The sequence below is a fragment of the Accipiter gentilis genome, chromosome 9 (genome assembly GCF_929443795.1).
Source record: "Accipiter gentilis chromosome 9, bAccGen1.1, whole genome shotgun sequence".
NCBI classification, from domain to species: domain Eukaryota; kingdom Metazoa; phylum Chordata; class Aves; order Accipitriformes; family Accipitridae; genus Astur; species Astur gentilis.
The window spans coordinates 21,238,410-21,259,085 of record NC_064888.1 but is presented as its reverse complement, the minus strand read 5'-3'; the positions used below and the strand labels follow the sequence as shown (position 1 = coordinate 21,259,085).

At 46.2% G+C, this 20,676-nt stretch overlaps 1 protein-coding gene across 6 annotated transcripts in view; it reads left to right on the top strand.

The window, feature by feature from the left end:
* TLL2 (tolloid like 2) overlaps positions 1-20,676 on the top strand; it is a 321,269-nt gene that overhangs the window by 40,522 nt on the left and 260,071 nt on the right. For 4 of the 6 annotated variants that reach the window (XR_007507213.1, XM_049809776.1, XM_049809772.1 and 1 more), the window contains exons 3-4: positions 15,689-15,796; positions 19,733-19,903. Coding sequence is in view for 5 of the 6 variants with exons in the window: in XM_049809776.1 (XP_049665733.1) it covers positions 15,689-15,796; positions 19,733-19,903 (279 nt within the window). In the remaining variant the exon portion in view is untranslated. The remainder of the gene's footprint in view (positions 1-15,688; positions 15,797-19,732; positions 19,904-20,676) is intronic. The other 2 variants (XM_049809777.1, XM_049809774.1) reach the window with 1 other exon arrangement.

The window sequence follows — 20,676 nt, the reverse complement described above, 5'->3', positions numbered from 1 at the left end:
TGTCAGGAGATGTGTTCTTCCAAGAGGGCTCAGGACTACCAACTAGTTAATTTCTTTCCTGGAAGTTTTATTCCAAAGTGCTCCAACCCAATTTTAAATCATTCCAGTTATATGAATTCCACAGGTGTCTCAGCCTCAGCTCTACTTTACCTGAAGCTTAGTTTTACTTTCATCAGTGATCTGGTAAAATAACTGTTTAAAGTTGCATGTTTGACCTTTCTTTGAGTTGAGGTAAAATTTTTCTAATTTTCTAAACCAGGAAAAAAAAGTAGTTTGTTTTGGGTTTGGTTTTTTCCCCCCATTGGCTGTTCTCCTTTGAACCTAGGTCATAAGCTCAGAGAATTGCTTGTGATCTTTTTCTTTGCTGCTTTTTATATTATAAAAGATTCTGCAGGCCAAACTATGCCCTCCACATTATCTACTCATCCTGCTATTACCATCTGTAATGCCAGATAAAAATCTGCCAAACAGGAAATTTCCTCCTTCCCCTTAAAAATGTTTTGCAGCTAGAAGAGGGGACAAACAGTAAGGGATGCTGTTAAAACAAAAGTGTTACTTTGCATTTAAAATGTTTAAGTTAGCTACCTCCCTGTCTCTTTTTCTGTGGGATCAAGTTTAGATGTCATGTTTACTATGAAAATCAGTTGTTCTCATGCAGTGGTGTTGAAGTGGATACCCTTAGGATTTGGCCCTGTAGAGATACAGCAATGGTTTAAAACATAATGAAATTAATCCGGTACCTGGAGATCTGCCAGTGAGTGCTATCCTCAGCAAGCCCATGCTTTGCCACCTCCTAATTGCTTTGATGAAAGATTTTTCAAAGAGCTTACAGTTTTGAAAAGTTTCTCACAGATTTATTTTATTTTTTAACTTCAGTGAAAATATTGGCTTTTACAATACAGTTTTAGTTTAGAAGAAGCTTGAGCCAGAGCTTTGAGGATTCCTTTGCTGCTGAGAACGCCCGGATGGCTTTGAAATGGGAAACAAGAAGATCCCCAGGCAGACTGTGAAACCGCACAGTGTCACCTCTCTTTTGGACCCAAATGAGTCCACTGGTGCAAGGTGATTGTCTTTGCTTTATTGCTTTATCTGCTGAAGCATTAGCCACAGAGGAAGATTTTTTTCTTTTCTTGTTGTGCTTATGGGAAGGATGTGCCTATTTAATCCTAATGGGCTTAATTTAAGTCTTTTCGGGCATTTTAGGAATTAAGAGGACTTTTCTGAAATATTACCTCTTTTCCTGATTTTTGTATCACAGAGGCAGTTTCTAGCCCTGAAAGGCACCTCTGTGAGTGAGAAAGGCAAGTTTGGCTCTTCTGGGTTTGGCACCAGCCGATAAGAAGACACAGAAGTCTGGCTGCCCTCGCTGATGCCGTGCTGTGCTGGACTTGCTGCTGAGGCACTGACTCTGCATCCCACTGCCGCCAAGAATGCTTTTCAAGAACAGTCAAAACAGGCTTTCTTTGCATCTGATCCTGAAAGGTTTTTAGGCTCATGGCTTGAAGGCCTTGATGAGGCTTTCACACTGCCACAAATGAGTGGCAAGAGGATTTACAGAGCGTCTTTGCTACCTAGAGTGAGTAATGCTTCAGATAACAGTGCAGCTGGGATAGGGATATGTTTGATCCCAGGGTTTCTACTGAAATCAGAGGGGAGACAGAGGCTGCCGTGAATGGCTGGAGGTTCTGGCAGCAAATTCATGCAAGTTATTCTCTGGCAAACGAGACAGACAGGAGTTCTGCATTAAACCTTCTCTTAATAAGAGCAGGGAGTTGGTTTGTTGGCACACGCTAGCTCTGCTGTTCCTGAACATGCTGTGAAAATGTAGGCAGCTACTCTGCTCCTTCACCAGATCTGCACAAGGCCCACATCAGCAGCAAGCTGCTTTGCTTTCTCTTGCTTTGGGACACCCATGGTTGCCTTGTTTCACAGGATTCTGCCTCTTGCAGGCACTTGCTCATAGTGGGGGGGGGGGGGGGGGGGTTGTAGCATGACAACCCAGGAATCGCAGATTTCAATGCAATGTGCATAAACTGCTTTGGGGCATGAAGGCAAACCTCAAAGAGACCTGGAAGGGAGCAGAAGAATGTGCAGTCCTGTGTGTGTGCATACCTGAAAGTCTGTATGGTGCAGGGGGGATGACTGCAGTGCTTTTCAAGTTGCATAGCAGCTTTTCATTCACCTGAGATAGGCTGTTCGCCCCTGAAACATATTTCACTGCTCTCTGGTTACATTTTTGAGGCAAGGTGTTGATTCCCACCTGAGCTGGGATTGCTTGCAGGACAGGTTGCTGAGTGCAGCTCTGCTGCTAAGAGCTGCGTTATGTAGCCTCAGGGTAGAGAATAAGACTTCTCCTCCAGTGGAATGCTTGAGGTGCTGGAAGCAATGACAAGCAGGGCTTCTGCTGCTTCGCTTTGGGAGAGGTTGCTCAATCTAGGGGCTGTGGCCAGTAGTAGTGCTGCACATTACTTTCAAGTCCTCTGAAGCTACTTGATGTGCTTCTAGTGAAATTTAAGTTAGTGCAAAATGCACTTCTAGAAGAATGCAAAATCCAGGGATTTTAAACCATGACTGACTGAGATTCCAGGGAAGATCTGATTTATGGGTTTGAAGGAGAGACTGTAAAATTCAGCTGACTTGGCACATGCATGCCAAGCTCAGAGCTGTTTTTCCCTTCTAACTCATGTTTGGCGCTCCGCTGTAGCAGTGTTTGGTTCAGGGCAGAAGGGGTAGACTTCAGCACTGGTGGATTCAGGGCTGGCTGGGGACCAACCTTTAATTCATTTAGGCTTAGAGCAAATCTTGGGATTGTGCTAACTTAATCTGAGCTGTATTGGTTGTAACTGGCCAGGAGCAATGCAAATAACTATGTACGTGCTGTAACATAACCCACATCTGTGAACTCTCTACAGGGGTCTGCTCTTCCACAGGGAAATCTTTAGTGAAGGTCGCTTCCTCTTATGTGGATAGAGGAACATCTTTGTTCCAAGAGACCTGTCTGAGGGCTCTGTCCATCTGTTTGCATACCTCCTTTCAGTTTTCCACAACATGTGAGGTGCACTCTAGGGATGTCTCTTTGCAGTCCATACAGCCTCTTAACAGGAAGAGAAGCTTCAGCCCACTTTGCGGAAAGGTAGGTGCCAAATGCCTGATGCTTGGCCTGATGATGAGGTGGTTTAGCTGTGCCAAATCATTTTCATATGAATAGCCCCAATGTTTACCTTTTTGAGTCCATTCAGTCAGTGGTTTTACCAGAGCATACAACCATGAAATGAATTTCCCGTAGTTCTGTAGTTTGCTAAGGCAAGGCAGGAGCTCTCCTTTGGACAAATTGGGTAAGTCCTCTAGGGCCGAGAGCGCTCTTGTTCACACTGCTTTTCTGAGTTACCCCCTCTCTCAATTCCACATTTCTATGCAATAAGCCAGATCTTCTCTTTGCAGAATAGCAGATACTGTGTTTTTTTCCTTCCAGCCCAGAGTATTGCAATCCTATTGTAACCTTCCCAGACGTACCTGATTTTCTCCAGCATAAAGATAATTGCCTAGAAAGACCATGACCCTTGGCTGTTGCTGATGAACCTTCTAAGTCCCCCTATAGTTAAGGCTCTCCTGCTAGCAAATGTTAATATTTAGGGTTGATATTTTCACTTCAAATGCTTTTCTTTTTTGATTCCTGAGTGCCAACTTGAAGTCCTTTTTGGAAAATGTTGAGAGGGATTTTTCTCTCTAATTGCTGATCTTAGGGATGCCCTTTTGCTAGTCACAGGGACAGAGTCTGCCAGTCTGGTGCCTGACGGTAGGAGAGGAGAGAAGATGATCAAGTCAAGGTGCCGAAGTGTGGGAGGTGTGTATGTGCAAAGAGGACAGATCTCCTTGCAAGGTTGGAGAAGCAGCCCTGAGTCGGGACAGCACGACTGTCAGGAGCAGGGAAGTTGGCTTGTCAGGCATGTCTGCCTGTTCTTGTCGTGCCACTGCTACTGGATTGATCTGTCCAGTTGGACAGTGCCTGTGGGGCAATTGCACAGGCTTCGGGTCTAGAGCCCTGGGGATACACTGCACAGCACGTGTGCTGGCCCATCCAGTGGGCTGCAGCTCAGTTCACAGGCACAGATTCTGCTCTGGAGGGTTTTGCATCTTGCACTTCCAAAAGCACAGCACAGGCCAGCTTAGGTGATAACCATGGAGAGCTGTCTCACATGCTGACAAATGCTGTCTTACTGTTATCCTTGCTTCCCAATGTGGTTTTTGTTCCTACTTTTGTAGTGTTTTGTACAGTCCCTATGCAACCTTGAAGTGTGACGCAGGAGAGAGCATGGTTCTTGAATGCTAAATAACATTTGAGTCAACATCAGGCTGCCCACTGCCTCCCTAGGCAGTGAGGTGCTCCTTGTGATGTGCCTGAATAGCAACAAGAGGTGCTAGAGTCCTTACTCCACCTGTTCCACCAAAAGGTATGCAGGCTTCAATTTTCTTTGGACGAGGGTCTTTCCAGTGTGACACGTTGCTTCAAAACCAGTTGGGACCAGTGGGGCCTGCAGTGCTCCTTCACGCAGTGGGCTGTGGTTTTCCAAACTTGGCTTGTGAGAGGCAGAGAAGTGCTTCATTCACCACAGGAGACATAAAGTCTGTCTCCTCTTTCCCCTTTGCTTGTGATAAAGGTCCTGCAGGGCAGGGTAAAGGGAGTCCCAAGCAACAGGTGAAGATACCACCTGGCCCTTGCCAGAGCACAACCTGAATGACACAACCCTACTACTTGCTCTGCAATCCCCCTGGAGTAAAATGTATTTTTTTCTCTTGTCTAGGTTCCTGATGGCAGCTGGTCACATGCACCACAAAGTTTGTTTTGTAAATGCACTGTTCCCTGAAATCAAGTTTTCTGGATGGTGGCCCCCCGCCTGTCAAAATAAGTGGGTTTATTTCTGCTGTGCAGCCAACGTTCAGCCTTACATAGTTTTTCTTTTAGTGATTTTATGAGCTCTGCTATATAGCTCAAATTAATCCACACAAGCAATAAAGCTGTCTCCATTGTAACGAAAATCCCCAGCTATTTCAAACTCTGCCACTTATTCATTCTTTGTGGAAACTTTGGTTGTGTTTATCCTGTGAGTCCAATTAATATGCTTCTTTTAGAAATCAGCCAGGAAGGCAGTAACTCAGTATCGCTCCTGTCAAATGCTGCACATCAGAAATTAATCAGCTTGGATTTTGCTAATGAGCAATTAACTTTAAGCACCCGAAGACATCTGCAGAAACTATATACGTTGATGCCATGGTTGATGCTGCTTCCAAACAGCCTGTTTCTATAGCTCCTTCCTATTCAGCATGGTGCCACCGTCAGCTTTGGGCATAGCTGCAGCAGTGACACTGCACGGACGATGCTGAGTCCCTGCTGCTCCCTGCTTGACTTTGCCTGGCTTTGGCTCCCAGCCCCGCTGCTTTCCCCATACCCTAAGTTCTCTTTTGGGCACATCTCAAGCACCTGGACGTTGGTGCTAGATGGCCTTATTAACCCTTTAAGGAGCTGGGGTAATCACAATGTAAAGCATTTATAACATCTGATTTCTGTTTGCAACTGTCTTCCTCTCAATCACTCTTAATTAAATTTCCTTCGCTCTTGTCTACAGCTGGTGTAACACACTGGGAGGCTGTTCCTTTTACTGATGGCAGAAGAGTCTGAATAGTCTTTTGTGTTTAAGTGGAGGTTATTAAATAGCTTTATATTAATTAACTGTGATGCAGGGAACACATGGGCAAATGCACTTGAGGAGATCAGTTTATCCATATGGAAATTACATTGGAAGTTAAATCCATTACCCTAATTGTAAAATACGACAGTGCTTAGCCAGTAACTGCAGAATTGCCTAAATCATGCATTTGATTCAGAGCTGGGCAAATGCCTAATTTCCTTGAATACTTGCTTAAATAAAAAATTGAATTTGCCTCAACTGCATAGGCTGCCTTGTCATTTCTGAGAGTGTTTTAGCAAAAGAATTTGGAGGCAGAAACGGTCAGTGAAAGAGTAGGGTCTAATAATGTCTGAGAGCAGTCCTTGCAGGATGGTCACTCTGCAAGGCTGGCTTGGATGCCTTGACCCTCAGGCTCTCTCCTTTCAAGCAGGGATGTTGCTGTGCCCACAAAATAAAAGTTGCTTACCCTGTTCAGCAAAATAGCTGTCAGGTCCAAGAAACAATCAGTAGCCAAAATGACTTGATGGATAATAGCAAACAACAAATAAATCAGAAGTTGTAAACTGCTCGTGATTGATTGTGAACAGAAAGGGGTTACATTTGTGGAATAAATGTGTTCACTTTGAGCTGCTTGTTCAGGCCTAATTTGGAAAGAAGGCTGGTGCTCATAGCTGCAGCGGACAAAAACACTTTTACTGCGGCTCCCCTTTTCAAATGGCAAAGACAAAGTATTTATTCAGCTGTCAAGTGGGGAAAGAAAGCAAATTAGTTTTAGGCTGAAATGCTGGACTGTGTTTGCTGCTATAGTTCTGAGGCCAGATGGTGACTTGGACAGCCCAAGGGGATGGGTAACAAGTTTCTCCAGGGCAAAGATCAGAGGCAAAAGGAAATATTCAGATTATCTTGCTGTTCCACTTCCTAGAGCGGAGAAGATAGTGTGAGATGCATAAGGCTGTGTTAGGGAGGGGGTTAGCCTCTCTTCTTTTCACAGTTGATGGTGTTGCTGAATCCTGGAGTCAGTCTGTGGCAGAGAGTGGGTTTGAGACCTGACTCCCCCACTGAACTACAGCTGTCCCTGGGACAGACAGGGCAGCTTCTCTGCCAGCAGCTCTCAGGGGGCAGCTCGCTGCAATGAGGAAAGCCTCTCTGCCACTTATCCCCTCCCAGCTCCCCCACGGCTTTTTTAATGACTGGAAATGATTTGGGCATCTGTTTCACCAAGGAGCTTGGACCTTGGGGCTGGAGATGGCCTAAGGCTACCCAGCAGTGTCCATGTTTGGCTTGTGCTCCCAAAGCTTTTCAAGCCCCACTTGTCTTTCTGCCTCAGTGCGGGCTCATGCCTCAATTTCCCTGCTGTTGGCAGTCGGTTTGGGGTGTCCTTTAAATGAGCTGTGGTGGAGCTGGTAGGTAACCAAGCAGACGGGGCATCTCGGCTGTATTTGCTTAGGGTGCTCAACTGCCTGTTAAACATGGTGCAGGCTCCTGGGGGGTAAGAAGGCACCAAAAACTCTCCAGGAAGCTCCAGGATTGGGAGTGGCTGAATATCCAGGCAGAAAGCAAGTTGGAAGAAAGGTCTCTGTGCTGGCACCACACGCTCTCCATGGAAGGAGTTTTAATTGCATTCAAACATAATTTAGCTTCCAGTGTAGTTTTTTAATTTGAAGTTAATTTTGGTCCAGTATAAACAAGGTGGAGGGAAAACAAAAGGATTAGGAAGGCTGAGTGGGAGGAGTGGTCTGGCCAGGCTGTGGAGAGCCCAGGGCTCTGACTGGGAGCCCACAGCTGGAATGGGGCAGGGGATGCTGCAAGGCGGCGTGGGGAGCTGTGCATGGCTGTGCCCAAAGGGGCCCAGAGTAGGCTGAGGCTGAAGCAATTAGACTGTGCAGGTCAGAGGGAAAGGGATGTTACCAGAGGGGGGCTGGGAGGGTTTGTACTGCCTGCTAGAACAGTAATGGGCAAACCCAAGCCAGCTCTTACAGTTTCCTTATCACCTGCAAGTTCACTTCTCTCTTTCTTTCCTTTCAAAGGAGAAACAGGGAAGGAGGAGGATTATTGTGAAATCAAGAGGAATGTGGTAGAGAGGCAGACACCTGTTAGAAATAGATCTTGATCCATCAGATTGATGAGAAATCAGGTGCAATGGGGTGAGGGGGTAGTTGGTGCTACACATTACTGCTTTGATGTGCTGGGAGGGGAGAAGTTGCATACTGTGTGTGGGGCTCTGGCCATACAGCAGAGATATGCACGTGGCCAAAGTACATGTGTACTCACTTTAGCTTTTAATTTTCACTTGCCTCAGTAAAAGCACTGTAGGCCTGGGACTTGCAGGACTCTTTCACACTGGAAGAAGTCGATGACACGACACAGGTTGTAGGTAACTCTTTTCTTTCTTTTCTCTCTCATCTGTCTGTCTTTTTGCCCCAGGGAACAGAGGTGGTTGTTACAGCCTGCAGGGGAAGGCCCCTTCCAGTCTTCTCTGTCCTTCCTTGTCTCCAGAGAGCATTGCTCCCCTTAAGCATTGACTCTCAGTTGAAAGGTTGGTGGAGAGGTTGGGTCAGGTTGTCCCATTTCTTGCAATGCCTAACTTAAAATGAAGATGCATCACAGTATAAAAGTGATGCTGCCACTTCCAGAATAGCAGGGAGTACCTGGAGAAACTCAGGTGTTGGGGAATGGTGCTGCCTACACTTCTGCTTTGCTGGCCGTGCCGCTCCAAACATGGATGGCCAGCAGAAGGGCTTGGTGCATTAAGTGCTTTGCAGCTCATGTTTGTGGCAGCCCTGTGTGTGCTTAGCTTCCTCTTCTTGTGAACTTCCCTGGGAGGTCAGTGTCCTTGCCTTGCACAAGCATTCACAGAGCTGATATGGAGATGACACATCTGCTTGTCAAACCTCTGGACCCTGGGACTCTCCTGAGTTATTGCAGCTAGTCAGCTTACTTTGAATATGAAAAATGGATTCCTATAAGGAATTTGGCGTTCAGAATTCTTCCCCTCTTTAATTTATTTTTCTTCAAGTAAATTGAGGGAACTTCAGCTATTCCATTGGCAGGAAATGCTGAAGGTTCTATCTCAAATCATTTGCTCAGATCTCTGGGGCCTGGGGGTTTATGAAAGGTTTTTGCTGTAGACTCTCCACCAGCTCTGGGAAACATCTGTTCCGCATTCTGAATGCGTTTTCCCAGAAGAGCTTGTTTTAATAAAATCATCACTTTGTGGTAAGAAAATCCAGTGCAATAAAGTGTTTCTTCTACAATAAAAAGTTCTTGACCAGTGGTTAATGAGGAAGTTAAAAGCAGCATGTAACATCAAGTTTGACTTACCCTGTTCTTCCAGAAGCTTCTCTGATGGTTATAATATGACAGAGTTCACCAGAACTGAAGCTCTGAACAGTGACAAGTGTTTAATGTTACCTGAACTTCTTGGTTTTGTGGACGCTTCATTGTAGCTTCTGTTTGAAATCCAGTCTCTAAGCTGTGGCATGTGACTAGCACATATATTGAATGAGACTATGAAAGTTAGGTGTTTTAAGGCATAGACAGGGGAGGTGAAATTGTTAATAATTTTAAAAATGTATTTTATGATGCTTTTTTCCCTTGGTTGTGTCCCAGCTCTGAAATTTCCTCCACAGTAAGACATATTAGAAAAAGTCTTGTGGCAGTTCGATATGCATACAGTCAAGTTATTCTCTGTTAAATCAGAAAAATAGGAGAACCTGGCAAAGTCCTCAGCACTCACTGGGGCCTCCTTTATCCTCAACGGAGGTGATGAACATAATGGTGGTAGCTACTTTCCAAGTTCTGCAATGGAGCCCTTCTCCTGTGTGGACAGCAACCAGGGAAGGAAGAGGAGATTCAGTGAACATGGAGAGAGTCGTCATTGGTCTGGAGAGGAAAAATTATCCTGGCTTGGAACTGCTCTGGAAGTGGCAGGTTTTGATTTTAATGGGAACTTTTCTACTTTGGGAAAAAGGGAGATGTTGCAAGCTTCATCCCATCCAACTTCCCATGTAGGAACATTTTGTGTTCTCAAACTGCAATTTTTCAGACATCTAAAATTCCTCTTGGCAGTAATTGGGTTTTAGACTAAAATTCTAAATGGGCATCCTCTGAAAATGAAGCTCGACATATTTCAGGATACACTGATATTTCTCCTTTGCTTTCAATTGGGTAACTCATCTTGCCCCAGAGTACTGTTTTCAGATAAAAGCTAGAAGACAGGTGGTGTTAAAATGTTTTAGAAGTCAGCTGCCTCTCAAGCAGCTTTGAGGTCTTAGGGGGACTCAATAGCAGGGTGGTGGGTATTTCCAGGCCCACTATGTGTGTCCTGATTCACCAGTGGGCTGCTTATCTGCTTTGCCTAGCTTTCCTCTCCTTTTTCAGACAAGAAGCCCCTCATGGTTTGTAATCAAGTGGAAGCAAGTGCAGAAGCTTTATTTAGTAAGGGATCTGATTGCTCCCTCTTTGGTTATTCAGACTACCTGGGCTTTAAAAAAAAAAAAAAAAAAAAAAAAAAAGGCAGAACATGCACAGCAGTAAATACCTTCAATCCTAAGTTGCATCTTGTAGAAGACAAATTTTCAGGTCCAGTATATTACTACTTCTCTTAGTCCCACCCTCTCTTGGGGGAGGTATGGGTACTGAATGGAGTCTGCTTCCTGCTCTTTCCTCAGGTTATGTATCTTTTATCCTGTGCTGGTGGTACAAGGGAACTGCAAACAGTACAGTTTTGGTGGCATGCTTTGTGCATTCTCTCTCTCTTAGTGTGTTGTCTTTTCTTTTGGTTCCAGCTGAACAACTTGAACTTCTTTTAACAAAATTGGATTTTCATTTTCCTCTTCTGGAAGAGTGGGAGAAACTCCTTTCTTCCCAACAATGCCACAGCCTGCTGCTTTCTGCTTCTCTGGACCCTTGCCTACCATCTTAGGCTGCCTCTCTAGTTCCTGCAAACAATTTAGGCCAATTAAGCCTGTTCTTCAGCCAGGGTTGCAAGCATGGTGGATTTATCTCAGATTTATGGTGCATTTAAGCTACTGGATGTTTCTTTCAGTCAGCCAAGCTCCCTTGGCAGTGCTGGTCTGTGGGAAACAGAGAAACAAGTTGTACAAGTGCGCTGTAGGTAGAAGATGAATATTCCCAGCCTGGGCAGAGAATCTCTTGTGTGTTCTCCGCCAGGTCATGCACAGAAACTAACTTATCTAGCTAGGAAGTCCAGCAGTGTCCTGCTGGAGTTGTAGCTGTTAAGCAGGACAAATTGTTAGAAAGGATTGAATCACAAAAATGTGGGTGCTAAAAGAGCTTAGGAGATCTAGTACAGCTCCCTGCACAGAGGCACGATCTAACAAATTCTGTATCATCCCTGGTTGTGGGAGAAGCAGACAAGCCTTAACAGTCAGGCTGGAGAAAGGTGATGGCTGCTCTGTTACAGCAGCAGGTGGGAAGTACTGAGGATGAAAGTGACCTTGGAGGACTTGTTAACTGCTGCATATACATTAAAAAACAGGAAAGTCAGTCCTGGTTTGCTCATCTCATTACGGGCTATGGTAAGCGGTAGACTAAGCCTGCCTTTTTTTTACTGTATTGGCTTTCCATGGAGCATTGTGTCAAACTGAAAATCTCCATTCTTCAGTGTTTCTGATGACAATAGGTTTCAATACATACGCGGGCATTTCATGCTCTAGAGCGGTACCTCTGGAATCCGCTCTGCTCTTGGACATGACAGAATAGTCCAACAGAGAGGTACAATTTCAGGAATGTGTTGAGGGGGCAACAGAACCTGCACATTGCCTGCAACTTAGGTGTAGCTGCTTCCAGATGCGAGGTGCATTTCTGGGCTTCCTTATTTATTGATTATGGCACATCAGTTACTTATCTTTGTTTTGCTAGGATCCTGTATTAGCCTCCTCTTGGGAAGAATCAGAAGAGAGGACTAAATGTCTGTCAAGTCACTTTAATCTTTGTGATATGTTTAGGTATTGGAAGGATAGGAAATGTCTAAAAGCTCAAGTAAATTGGAACAGGATCTTCCAAAATTCTTATATATGATTCCAAAACACCCTTGTGGGAGAGAAGGGTATGGATGCTCCCTGTCTGTACTAGTGAGATTAGCAGTGTTTGAAAATATCTGATATATCTGCACACCCATATCTGGCCTTTGTGTCGTGCTTTCCCTTTTCATCGGTTACAATGAGACAAAATATGCAAAGATGTTGTAGATTTCATTAGTCACACTAGTTTATTCAAACATCTCCTTTGCATAAGAAACCAAGGCTTGCACTGATCTCTGGGAAAGAATGTGCTCCCAGCTTGGAAAAGCTGTCTGCACAAATGACACTGCAGCACGGCAGAGGTCAGCAGCTCGGGTGCAGGAGAGGGGGCCCGGCTCTAGGGTTTGGTGCCATCATTTGCAATTCAATCCCACACAGCTCCCTCTTTGGGGAACAATTCACTAAATACAGAGTTGTTCTTTTTTTCCTAATTCACCATATAATTCACCTCCCAAGTTCAATTAAGAAGCAATCTGTTTGTGACTGGAAGCAAGCTGCATTTATTTAGAAATACGAAATTATCCTTTACTCTAGCAAAGATGACATGTCTTAATAATTCTGGTGGTGAATGGCCGGTTGGGCTTTCCTTTAAATGGAATGGGATATTGTGTGAAGAATAGCGTACTTTGGGGGGGTGAGAAGTCCTGGGGATGTAAAATTTAGCTGAGAAGAGGAACTTTTGTTGAGCTTGGGCTTAAGGAAGTGACGAGGACTGGCCATGAAAGAAAACAAAGGGAAATCTTAGGATGGGACATTGAGGCTGGAAAAGAGTGATAGAGTTCAGAGCAATCCATCTTGTTGAATCAGGCTTGTTCCTGTTCACACATCTAGTGGCTTTTGTCCAGTTAAACTATGGTACTTCCTTTGGGAGACAATCCCCTGATTTAGTGTGTCTCTTGGACCAGGAAGCTTTAACCTATAGTCAGCTGAGAGTCTGGGTATTTTATTTTCCTCTAGTTAATTTTGTTGCTGTCTTTCATCATCCCTTTCCTGATATTCTAATTAGTTATAGTAGTATAATGTCAAAGAGGTAGAATTTGATACCATCCTCTCAGCCCTCCTCCAAGGTGTCAGAGATATACCTTTTCCCCTGTCCTTGCCCCCTTGGAGGGGCTGAAGAAGTATTTATAAGAAGCCAGCTCCAGAGCAAAAAGAAGAGTTTCCAGCTGGCAAAGCAAGACTGGTTCAGGGGCTGGAAGATGTCCGGCTATCTTCGAAGTGTCCACACAGCATCCAGCAGTGCTATATGACTAACACTATCTCCCTTTCTGCATGTGGTGGTTGACCATGTTCTTCGTGCTTCGTTCTTTACCTTGCCACCAAGACTGTAGAAACTTGCTCTTGCTAATACCTCTACAGAGATCAGCTCATTCAGCCTCCCTTCTGCTCACGGGGCACCCACAATACCAAGGTGGGGAAGGAGGGAGGGGGACAACAGTGGTGGTATCAGCACCACCTTCTTAAGGCTGTGAATGTGCCAGTTTTATTTATCTGTTATACATCTTGCCGACTCACGTGTTGTGCTCTCTCACGCTGGGCACCATTTTTGAGTTCTCCCTCCTGCTACAGTCACCATGGAGAGCTTTCCTGCTCTGGTTGGTTTTCCATGTTAGGTCTGTGACTGTTCAGTGGCTCGCAGCCCAGATACCTATACTCTCTATAGTTGCTCTCTGGCTTCTGTGGTGTTCCCAAGCTGGACCTTGCAAAATGGAAAGCCCAGGAAACCTGTAAGACAAACAGCTATAGAAAGAAGAGTCTTGTTCTTTCCTCTTCTCCCTCCCCCATTTTCCAACCATGTTTCTATCCCTTTCACTGCATTTTCTTCTACTGTCCCTGTCCTGAAGGTCCTCTTGCTGCTGGATGATCTCTTAGTGCTCCCTCCTTCCCACCCTCCCTCCTTCCCCACACTCAGCAGCTGCTGATACATAGAATTCAAATCTCAAGACTGTATGACTGATGGTCCTCCCTTGGTGGGACAATCAGCAGATCCCTGGGTAGATTTCGTGGTAGGGTGCAAAATCATTAAGCAGTCTGAACTTTTTATTAATTTAGACATTTTTAGGAATCTGAAAAATACCACAGAAAACCAATATTGTGAAAATACCTCTGCTTCTTTACCCTTTTTGAAATATTTAGCCTCTCTGAGTTTTGGGGTTGTTTTGGTTTTGGTTCTTTTTGCTTTGCTAGCTAGTGTTGGGGGAGTTAATTCAGAAACAGGCATTTTAGGGGAAGTTGAAGATGGTGGTGGGAAGAAAGAGTAGAAAATATTTTGTGAACAGAAAAATATAGTTACAAAATCAAAACAGAAGATGCGTAATTCAGGGTCTTTCCAGTGCTCTGAAAACTGCTTTGATTAAAGCAACTATCCCTGAGCTGCCTGTGAGCGTTCAGAACTTCACTGCATCTGGCACCTTGCTCACCCAGCAGCCAAGTGAATATGAAGTGGAACTCAGTCCTTCTCCTGTGTTACATGGTTGTGATTTTCTCTTCCATGCTGCTGATGGGAGGGTTGTCTGTAGACCTCAGGATTGTAGGTACCAGGGTGGACATAATGATGCTTATAGAAATCAGACTTTAGTGGTAACATTGTGTAAAGGAGGAAGATCTCAGTTTGCTTCCTGCAGCACAGGTGAGTTTGCCCAGTTGATATTTTCCTTTATAGTGGGCAGAACTATTCTGAAGTCCTTTGGAACAGAAGTGTGAACAAGTTATTATTTGTTTTAAATCAGTTTCTGGCACTGGGTGACATTTTAAATCTTTTTCTGTGGCAGAATGGATTCAGTATTGAGGGAAGATCCTATTTCTACATCATACATCAAAAAAAATAAAAACAAGTACTCGGCTATTGCCAAGTATTGTAGTACCTTAATGGTCAAATGACCAGTAGGGGCTATAGACAAGGGGCCTCTGTCTCCATTCCCTAGCAATGTGACTTTTCTGGGGAGCTAGGATCTCTTCCTGAGTCTTCATCTTATGGTAGAGGGTTCTGGATGCACTGAGCCCCCTCAGCCCTCCTGGAGTGCTGTACAGCCTAACCTGGTGGAGTCGTTTCTCCACTCCCTGCACCCTGCTGCCAGCAGTACTCTGCTACAGCACACTGGTGGGGAGAGGAAGCAGCAGTGCTGTCTGGAGGAAAGGAAAGGGTTAGGCACAGTGCTGGTACGAAGATGCCATGGAACTGCTGTGGTTTCTGTGCCCAATAGCTGTGACATCAAGCAGTCAAATCCCTCCCCCAACATGTTGGTGTCTTGCACATCACGGGAACATCATGAGTTGGTTTTCCATGAGGAAATAGGAAAGCCAGGCAGGGAGGCACTCAAAGTGGGACCAACCAGTTTTGTTTTGGTGACTGAGCTGAAGAGAGCCATCTCCATGGACAAGCTGGGGACCTCCCTGTGCTTGGCAGTGCTGTTCCAAAAAAGGGGTAGCTGGCACTGGGTGAAGCACAAGAAATACCCAGGAGCTAACATCATAATTCTTCCTGCTTTGGTAGCTAGTAGGTATTAGCATCACAGAGGACGACTTTTATTTTCAGATTAAGCTGAATTCAGGCAGATGTATAAGAGTTGATAAGAGTGTATTTGTCTAAATGTAGATCATTCTTTGCCTTGACAGTGTATGTTTTTTAGTTTGAGATTTAATAGTGATACTATTGCTACCATCTTCCTTGTATAGCTCCTATTCTCAGTAAATGTCTGTGGAATTAGCCTTCCTAGAAGAGACTTTCTGCCTATTCAGTATATGGGGAAACTAAGGCACAGGATGGTAATGAGTTGCAAGGTGTCACTGTAGGCTAGGAACAAACCTAGGGAAAAAGCCCAGCTTTGTCAGGCTCTTAGTCCCTGCTCCCTGTATGGGGAAAGTAGCCAGCTTCTGTGGCCAGCAGACCCCCAAAAGGCATCACTGATAGCAGCTGTCCTTCCCATGTCAGAGTTCTGCCAGCCAACTCACCAGGAGATGTGTCTCTGCTCTTCTTTTCCTTTGCAGGAGGCCTGGGAGAACATTCTCTTGTGTCAAGTGAGAACGCCACTTCAACTGATCGTAGTAACAAAGCAGTTAAAAAGGGTAATGTGGTACCCCACCCAGACCTTTGGGTATCTTTTATTTGCTTTTTTATCCCCTGTAAAACCATGTTTTGTCCTGTGTACATGTGTGTGCCTCCGTGCCTAAGAGACCAGACATGCCCAGGTGTCTGCATTTGTTGCTGTTGGTGGACTCTCTGCAAGGGTGGGTTTGCCTTATATGGTGTGGTGGGTTGACCCCAACCAGCAGCCAAGCACTCACACAGCTGCTTGGTCGCTATCCCCCTCCTCCAGCAGGATAGGTGAGAGACCAGGAAAAGCAAAAGTGAGAAAACTCATTGGTTGAGATAAAGACAGTTTAATAAGTGAAAGAAAGAGAGAAAAAACCCCAAAGTGATATAAAGGCAATTGCTCACCCCCATCCACAAGCAGACTGATGTCCAGCCAGTTTCTGACAGTTTCTGGCTACCTTGGGAGACAAAACCCTGCAGATTTTATTGCTGAGCATAATGACATATGGTATGGGGTATCCATTTGGCCAATTTGGGTCAGCTATCCCAGCTGCATCCTCTCCCAGCTTCTTGCCTATCCCATGTCTGCTCACTTGGGGAGTGCACAGGACTCAGCAGAGTGAGAAAAAGAAAGCCATGATGCTATGCAAGCACTTTTCAGCAATAGCCTGAACACTGGTGTGTTATCAACACTGTTTTACTCATATCCAAAGCATAGTACCTTATGGGCTGCCATGAGGAAAGTTAACTCCATGCCAGCCAGACCCAGTACATACAGGTAGCCATGACTGTCACCAGGACAGCAAAAACATTTTACTCGAAGACAGTGTAATGCTAGCTGGCTGCTCCTTGCTGTAGGGGTGTTTCAGCTACACCAGTTTAAGTTTCTGTTCCCCTGAAGCAGGGCTGTCACCCAGGCCAAGTTTTTCAGTTGTCTTCTCCCACTCATGTAGGTAAAGTATTGCTTACGGGATCAGTCCAGACCTGTGATCTTACAGGCATTCCCCATAGGGTTGCCCTGTTCTATACAAGATGTTTGCAACCCACTGTGCGCAGGAGGGACTGTTGTTTCCCATGGATAGACAGAGGCACTGAGGCAGAGGTACCATGTAGCAGGTCAGTCAAGCGGGGCGGACATTTGCACTCATGGCTGCTGTGTTCATAGCCCAGTGCTGTGTTCCCACATCAGAGCTGCTTATGTCTCCTGAGCTGGTGGCAGGCCTGAGGCAGTGGAGCAGTGGGCAAGAGCACTTGAGGAAGGTGCTTCTGCTTGCAAAGCTGTGTTGGTGGCCTGTTTCCACTTAGATGGGGTGGTGCTGCTGTTGGTGTAAAGCTGGGCTGTCTCTGCTGTCCAGATAAGGCTAGGAGACTCCCCAGTGAGTTCAGAGAGCAGCAGGGACTGTTTCATGGCATGTTGCAGATGCAGAGTGCTGCCTGGGCTGTGGGCAGTGTCAAGAGTCTCCCACCCACAGCTAGCGTGCAGAAACCTCTGAGTGTTGTTCATCCTGGAGGAAGGGGGGGATTTTAGAAAGGATCTCAGTTGCCCCAGGCTTAGCAATAGTACAAGTCAGTAAGCGAGGTTATATCCAGGTAGACTAAGCATTAGAAAGGCTGCATGGCTTTATTTTTCACTGAAGAAACCCTCTCCATACATGCAACTTGGCAGTGACTGTAAGCAGTGCCTCTTCAAGCATGCTGTCCAGATTTCTTCTGTCCCCCGGTGATACAGCATCTGGTTCCTGCTTTCCCCAAGTCGCTGCTGGGGGGGGGAGGGGTGTCAGGTGTCTCCAAGCGCCCCCTGCAAATTTAAGTTGTTAAACGCAGAAAATTGTAGCAGGAATTAGGAGCAGTCAAGAGCTGTTGCAGGACTGGTGTGGAGAATTCACCCAAGAAGGTGTGTTGCTGGCAAGGAATGGAAGCATTGATGGCACAGAAGTGTGAACCCAGGGTCCTCTATGCAGAGCTCCTACTGCACCAGGCACAGGAGAGTGTGGGGCAGATGGCTCCTCACTTGGCTTTGCTGGCAGGAGCTGTCTGTGTGTAAATCCATGGAGATTTTGGGCAGCCCCAGGAGCAGTTTGTGACTGGGAGACAGTTGTCCACAAGACTACTTGTCTCAAGACCCTCTCCCTTCTTCCAGCTGTGGCCCTTGTAATTCTGCAGCAGTACCTCTGTGGGATAGGTGTATGCAAAGAAGGGGAGGGTGGTTCTTTTTTCATTGGGGGAACCTCCAACCTCAGAGCATCTGCCTTCCAGGGTTTGGCAGCTGGCTTCGGAATGGGGCAGCTTCTGAAATGCCAGGTGCAGCCAGCATGCCAGGGACGTGCTCAGGAGGAAGAGGAACAAAAGGCAAATTCCCAGCTTTGTCCTGCAGCTCAGAGCAAGGCCTTCAGCAGGAAGGGCTGGACCTGGTGAAGCAGGAGGGAGGGTTTGAAGTTCATTCTTTCAGTCCCTCTGCACTGCCTTAATTTCCTTCCCATTGTTTTGACCCCCTCAGCCTTGACAGTAGTGGTTTGCTTACCGATGCTTCCACTGGAGGGATGAATGGGAGAAGAGGCTCTCAGCAGCCCCTCTAGTCACTGGAGGAAGGTCTCAGCGGGGCTTGTCTTTTTCATAACTTGGCAGCCCATGTCCCTGACTTGGAAAGCAAAGCTGTAGCAGGTCTTGCTGATTTCCATGTGAACCACACTTGGAGCTTAGATCCCTCCTCTTGGAGTTTCAAGAGAGGTCCACCAGCACTCAGAAGCCACCCCCAGCAGTGCTGCCTCTCAAGGTGAGAAGGGAGTTCCCCTTGGTGTGACCCTTTAGGCCAGTATTCTCTGCAGGTGTAGTAACCCCTGTACTCTATTATTCCCTTGCCCAAGTCCAGCTCATGTGTTGGCTGCGTGATACAAGCTTGTCTTAAGAAGTGGTGTCTATGCAGTCCTTACCCATGCTAGTAAAGCCTAGCTGGACTATGGCTGCTTTGAGAATTTGGATCACCCATGGCACAGCAAACAGGGGAGTGATCAGACGGGTAGCTCTGAATGGAGGATATTTTGTGCTGGGTCAGACCCACACCACATTAAAAGTGCAATTCATGTAGGCATAACCAGTATCTGAGCAGAGCTGCAGCAGCACAGTTGCAGGGCAAGGTACAGGGTCTGCCTAGAAGCCTATGTGAATCCTTAGGCAGCTTTTATGGCCAGCACTGAGCACCACACAGCCAGGGCTCCTTTGCCTTTTTAGCAAGAAATGAGACATATGTTCTGCTTTCCCTTTTGTATTTTTGCTCCTTTTCATTAAAACGAAGAGATTCAGCATGGATGGAGATGTGTGCTAAGTATAGAATGCCTCAGCTTTTCCAGCCTTAGCATCCCTTCTCCAGCAGAGTCTGATCTGTATATATTTCCAAACTCCCAAGACCTAGCATGTGAAAACAAACACTGTTATGTAATACTTTTCAACCTTGAGTATAGGTTTCAGTCTAAGGCGTCTGCCCTCTTCTTCCAAGGCCAAGTCAAATGAGTAGTTGTTGCTGTTGTGAAGCTAGCCCTGATAGAACAAACCTTTCTCTGCAGATCTGGATGAGTGGGGCGGGTTGAGAATATACAGTGACATCTGGGTTTGTCTGACCCCCCACACACACCCATCCCTCTCCCTTTGTTTAAGTACTGTGTCCCCATCTGTGAAGTTGCTGTTGGAGAATGTGGGTGGCTAGAGATGGGAGGGGTGTCGCTTTACACCTTTCTGGGATAATAGGTTTGGCATAGTGTGTATGGAGGCTTCAAGACAAGAAGGGCCAGGTTGCTACAGGTTACCTGTCTCTAAGCCCCAAACAAATCACTGGCAAATCTGGCTATGGCTTCTGGTTTGGATTAACATCTTTCTTTTTTTTGTTTTTCGTTTTCTGAAGCTCCACTGTATTACCTGAGGGCTGCATATGGAACTAAAGAGGATTTAAACAGTGTTGCCACTCTGTCTTGCAGGCGGCAGGCAGGATACAACGCTTGCGAGGGGACCGAAGAGGAAGGACTATAAAGATGAGTCTGGGATGGATACACACTCCTCTCCCAGAGTGCGCAGGGCAACCACATCCAGGGCTGAAAGGATCTGGCCAGGGGGTGTCATCCCCTATGTGATTGGAGGAAATTTCACTGGTCAGTAGTGAAAACATTGCTCTCTGTTTGCTCAGGGATGAGTGTCTGAAAATGTGTGGGAGATCTCGGGATCAGTTCTCCCAGAATGCCTCAGGAACTCTCTGCTGAGGTAGGGTGGGCATGTGGTTGCACAAGGAATTGTGCACTGTGGAAGCCTGAGACTGAAGTGTGCAGTGAGATGGTTCTTCTCTTGGGGTCCAAGAAGTAAATGGGTGACTTGGTCACTTTTCTTGATTGCTTCAGGGGCCAGGACCTGTAAGCTGTGCTCACCCCCAGTGTTTCCAGAAAGGGATCCTCTCTTCTGTTAGAAGAGCAGGAGCAGAAGTACCCCAGGTTGCCTTCTGAATCCCTACTCAGAGAGCTTTCTCTGTGCACTGTGCTTCCTGACCTGCTGATTTCTAGGCATGGAACTTCAGGGTCTCCTGTAGGTGTGTGAGGGAGAGGAGCAGTGAGCTGTGTGCCATGGTGGGTGGGGAGCTCTCCAAAGTATCCTTTTTAGGATCTTTATAGCATCTCCTGGGCACTGTCCAAACTCAAGTGTCTCTTGGGGTGCAGCAGATCTCTTGCAAGTCTCTCATGCTAAGCAGACAGACAGCTTGCTCTGATGTCACCTCTCCGTAGCTCGGTGGTTCCCCATGGGATTGGTCTTCGTGACTCATGGATGAGAAGGCTCTGTGCCTCACTGGAGCTGGCTCCTTCCTGTCTCCCCCAGGCTGCCTCCCCCATCTCCCACTTAGATCCAGCAGACCTTATTTCCTTGGGCTCCTATGGTG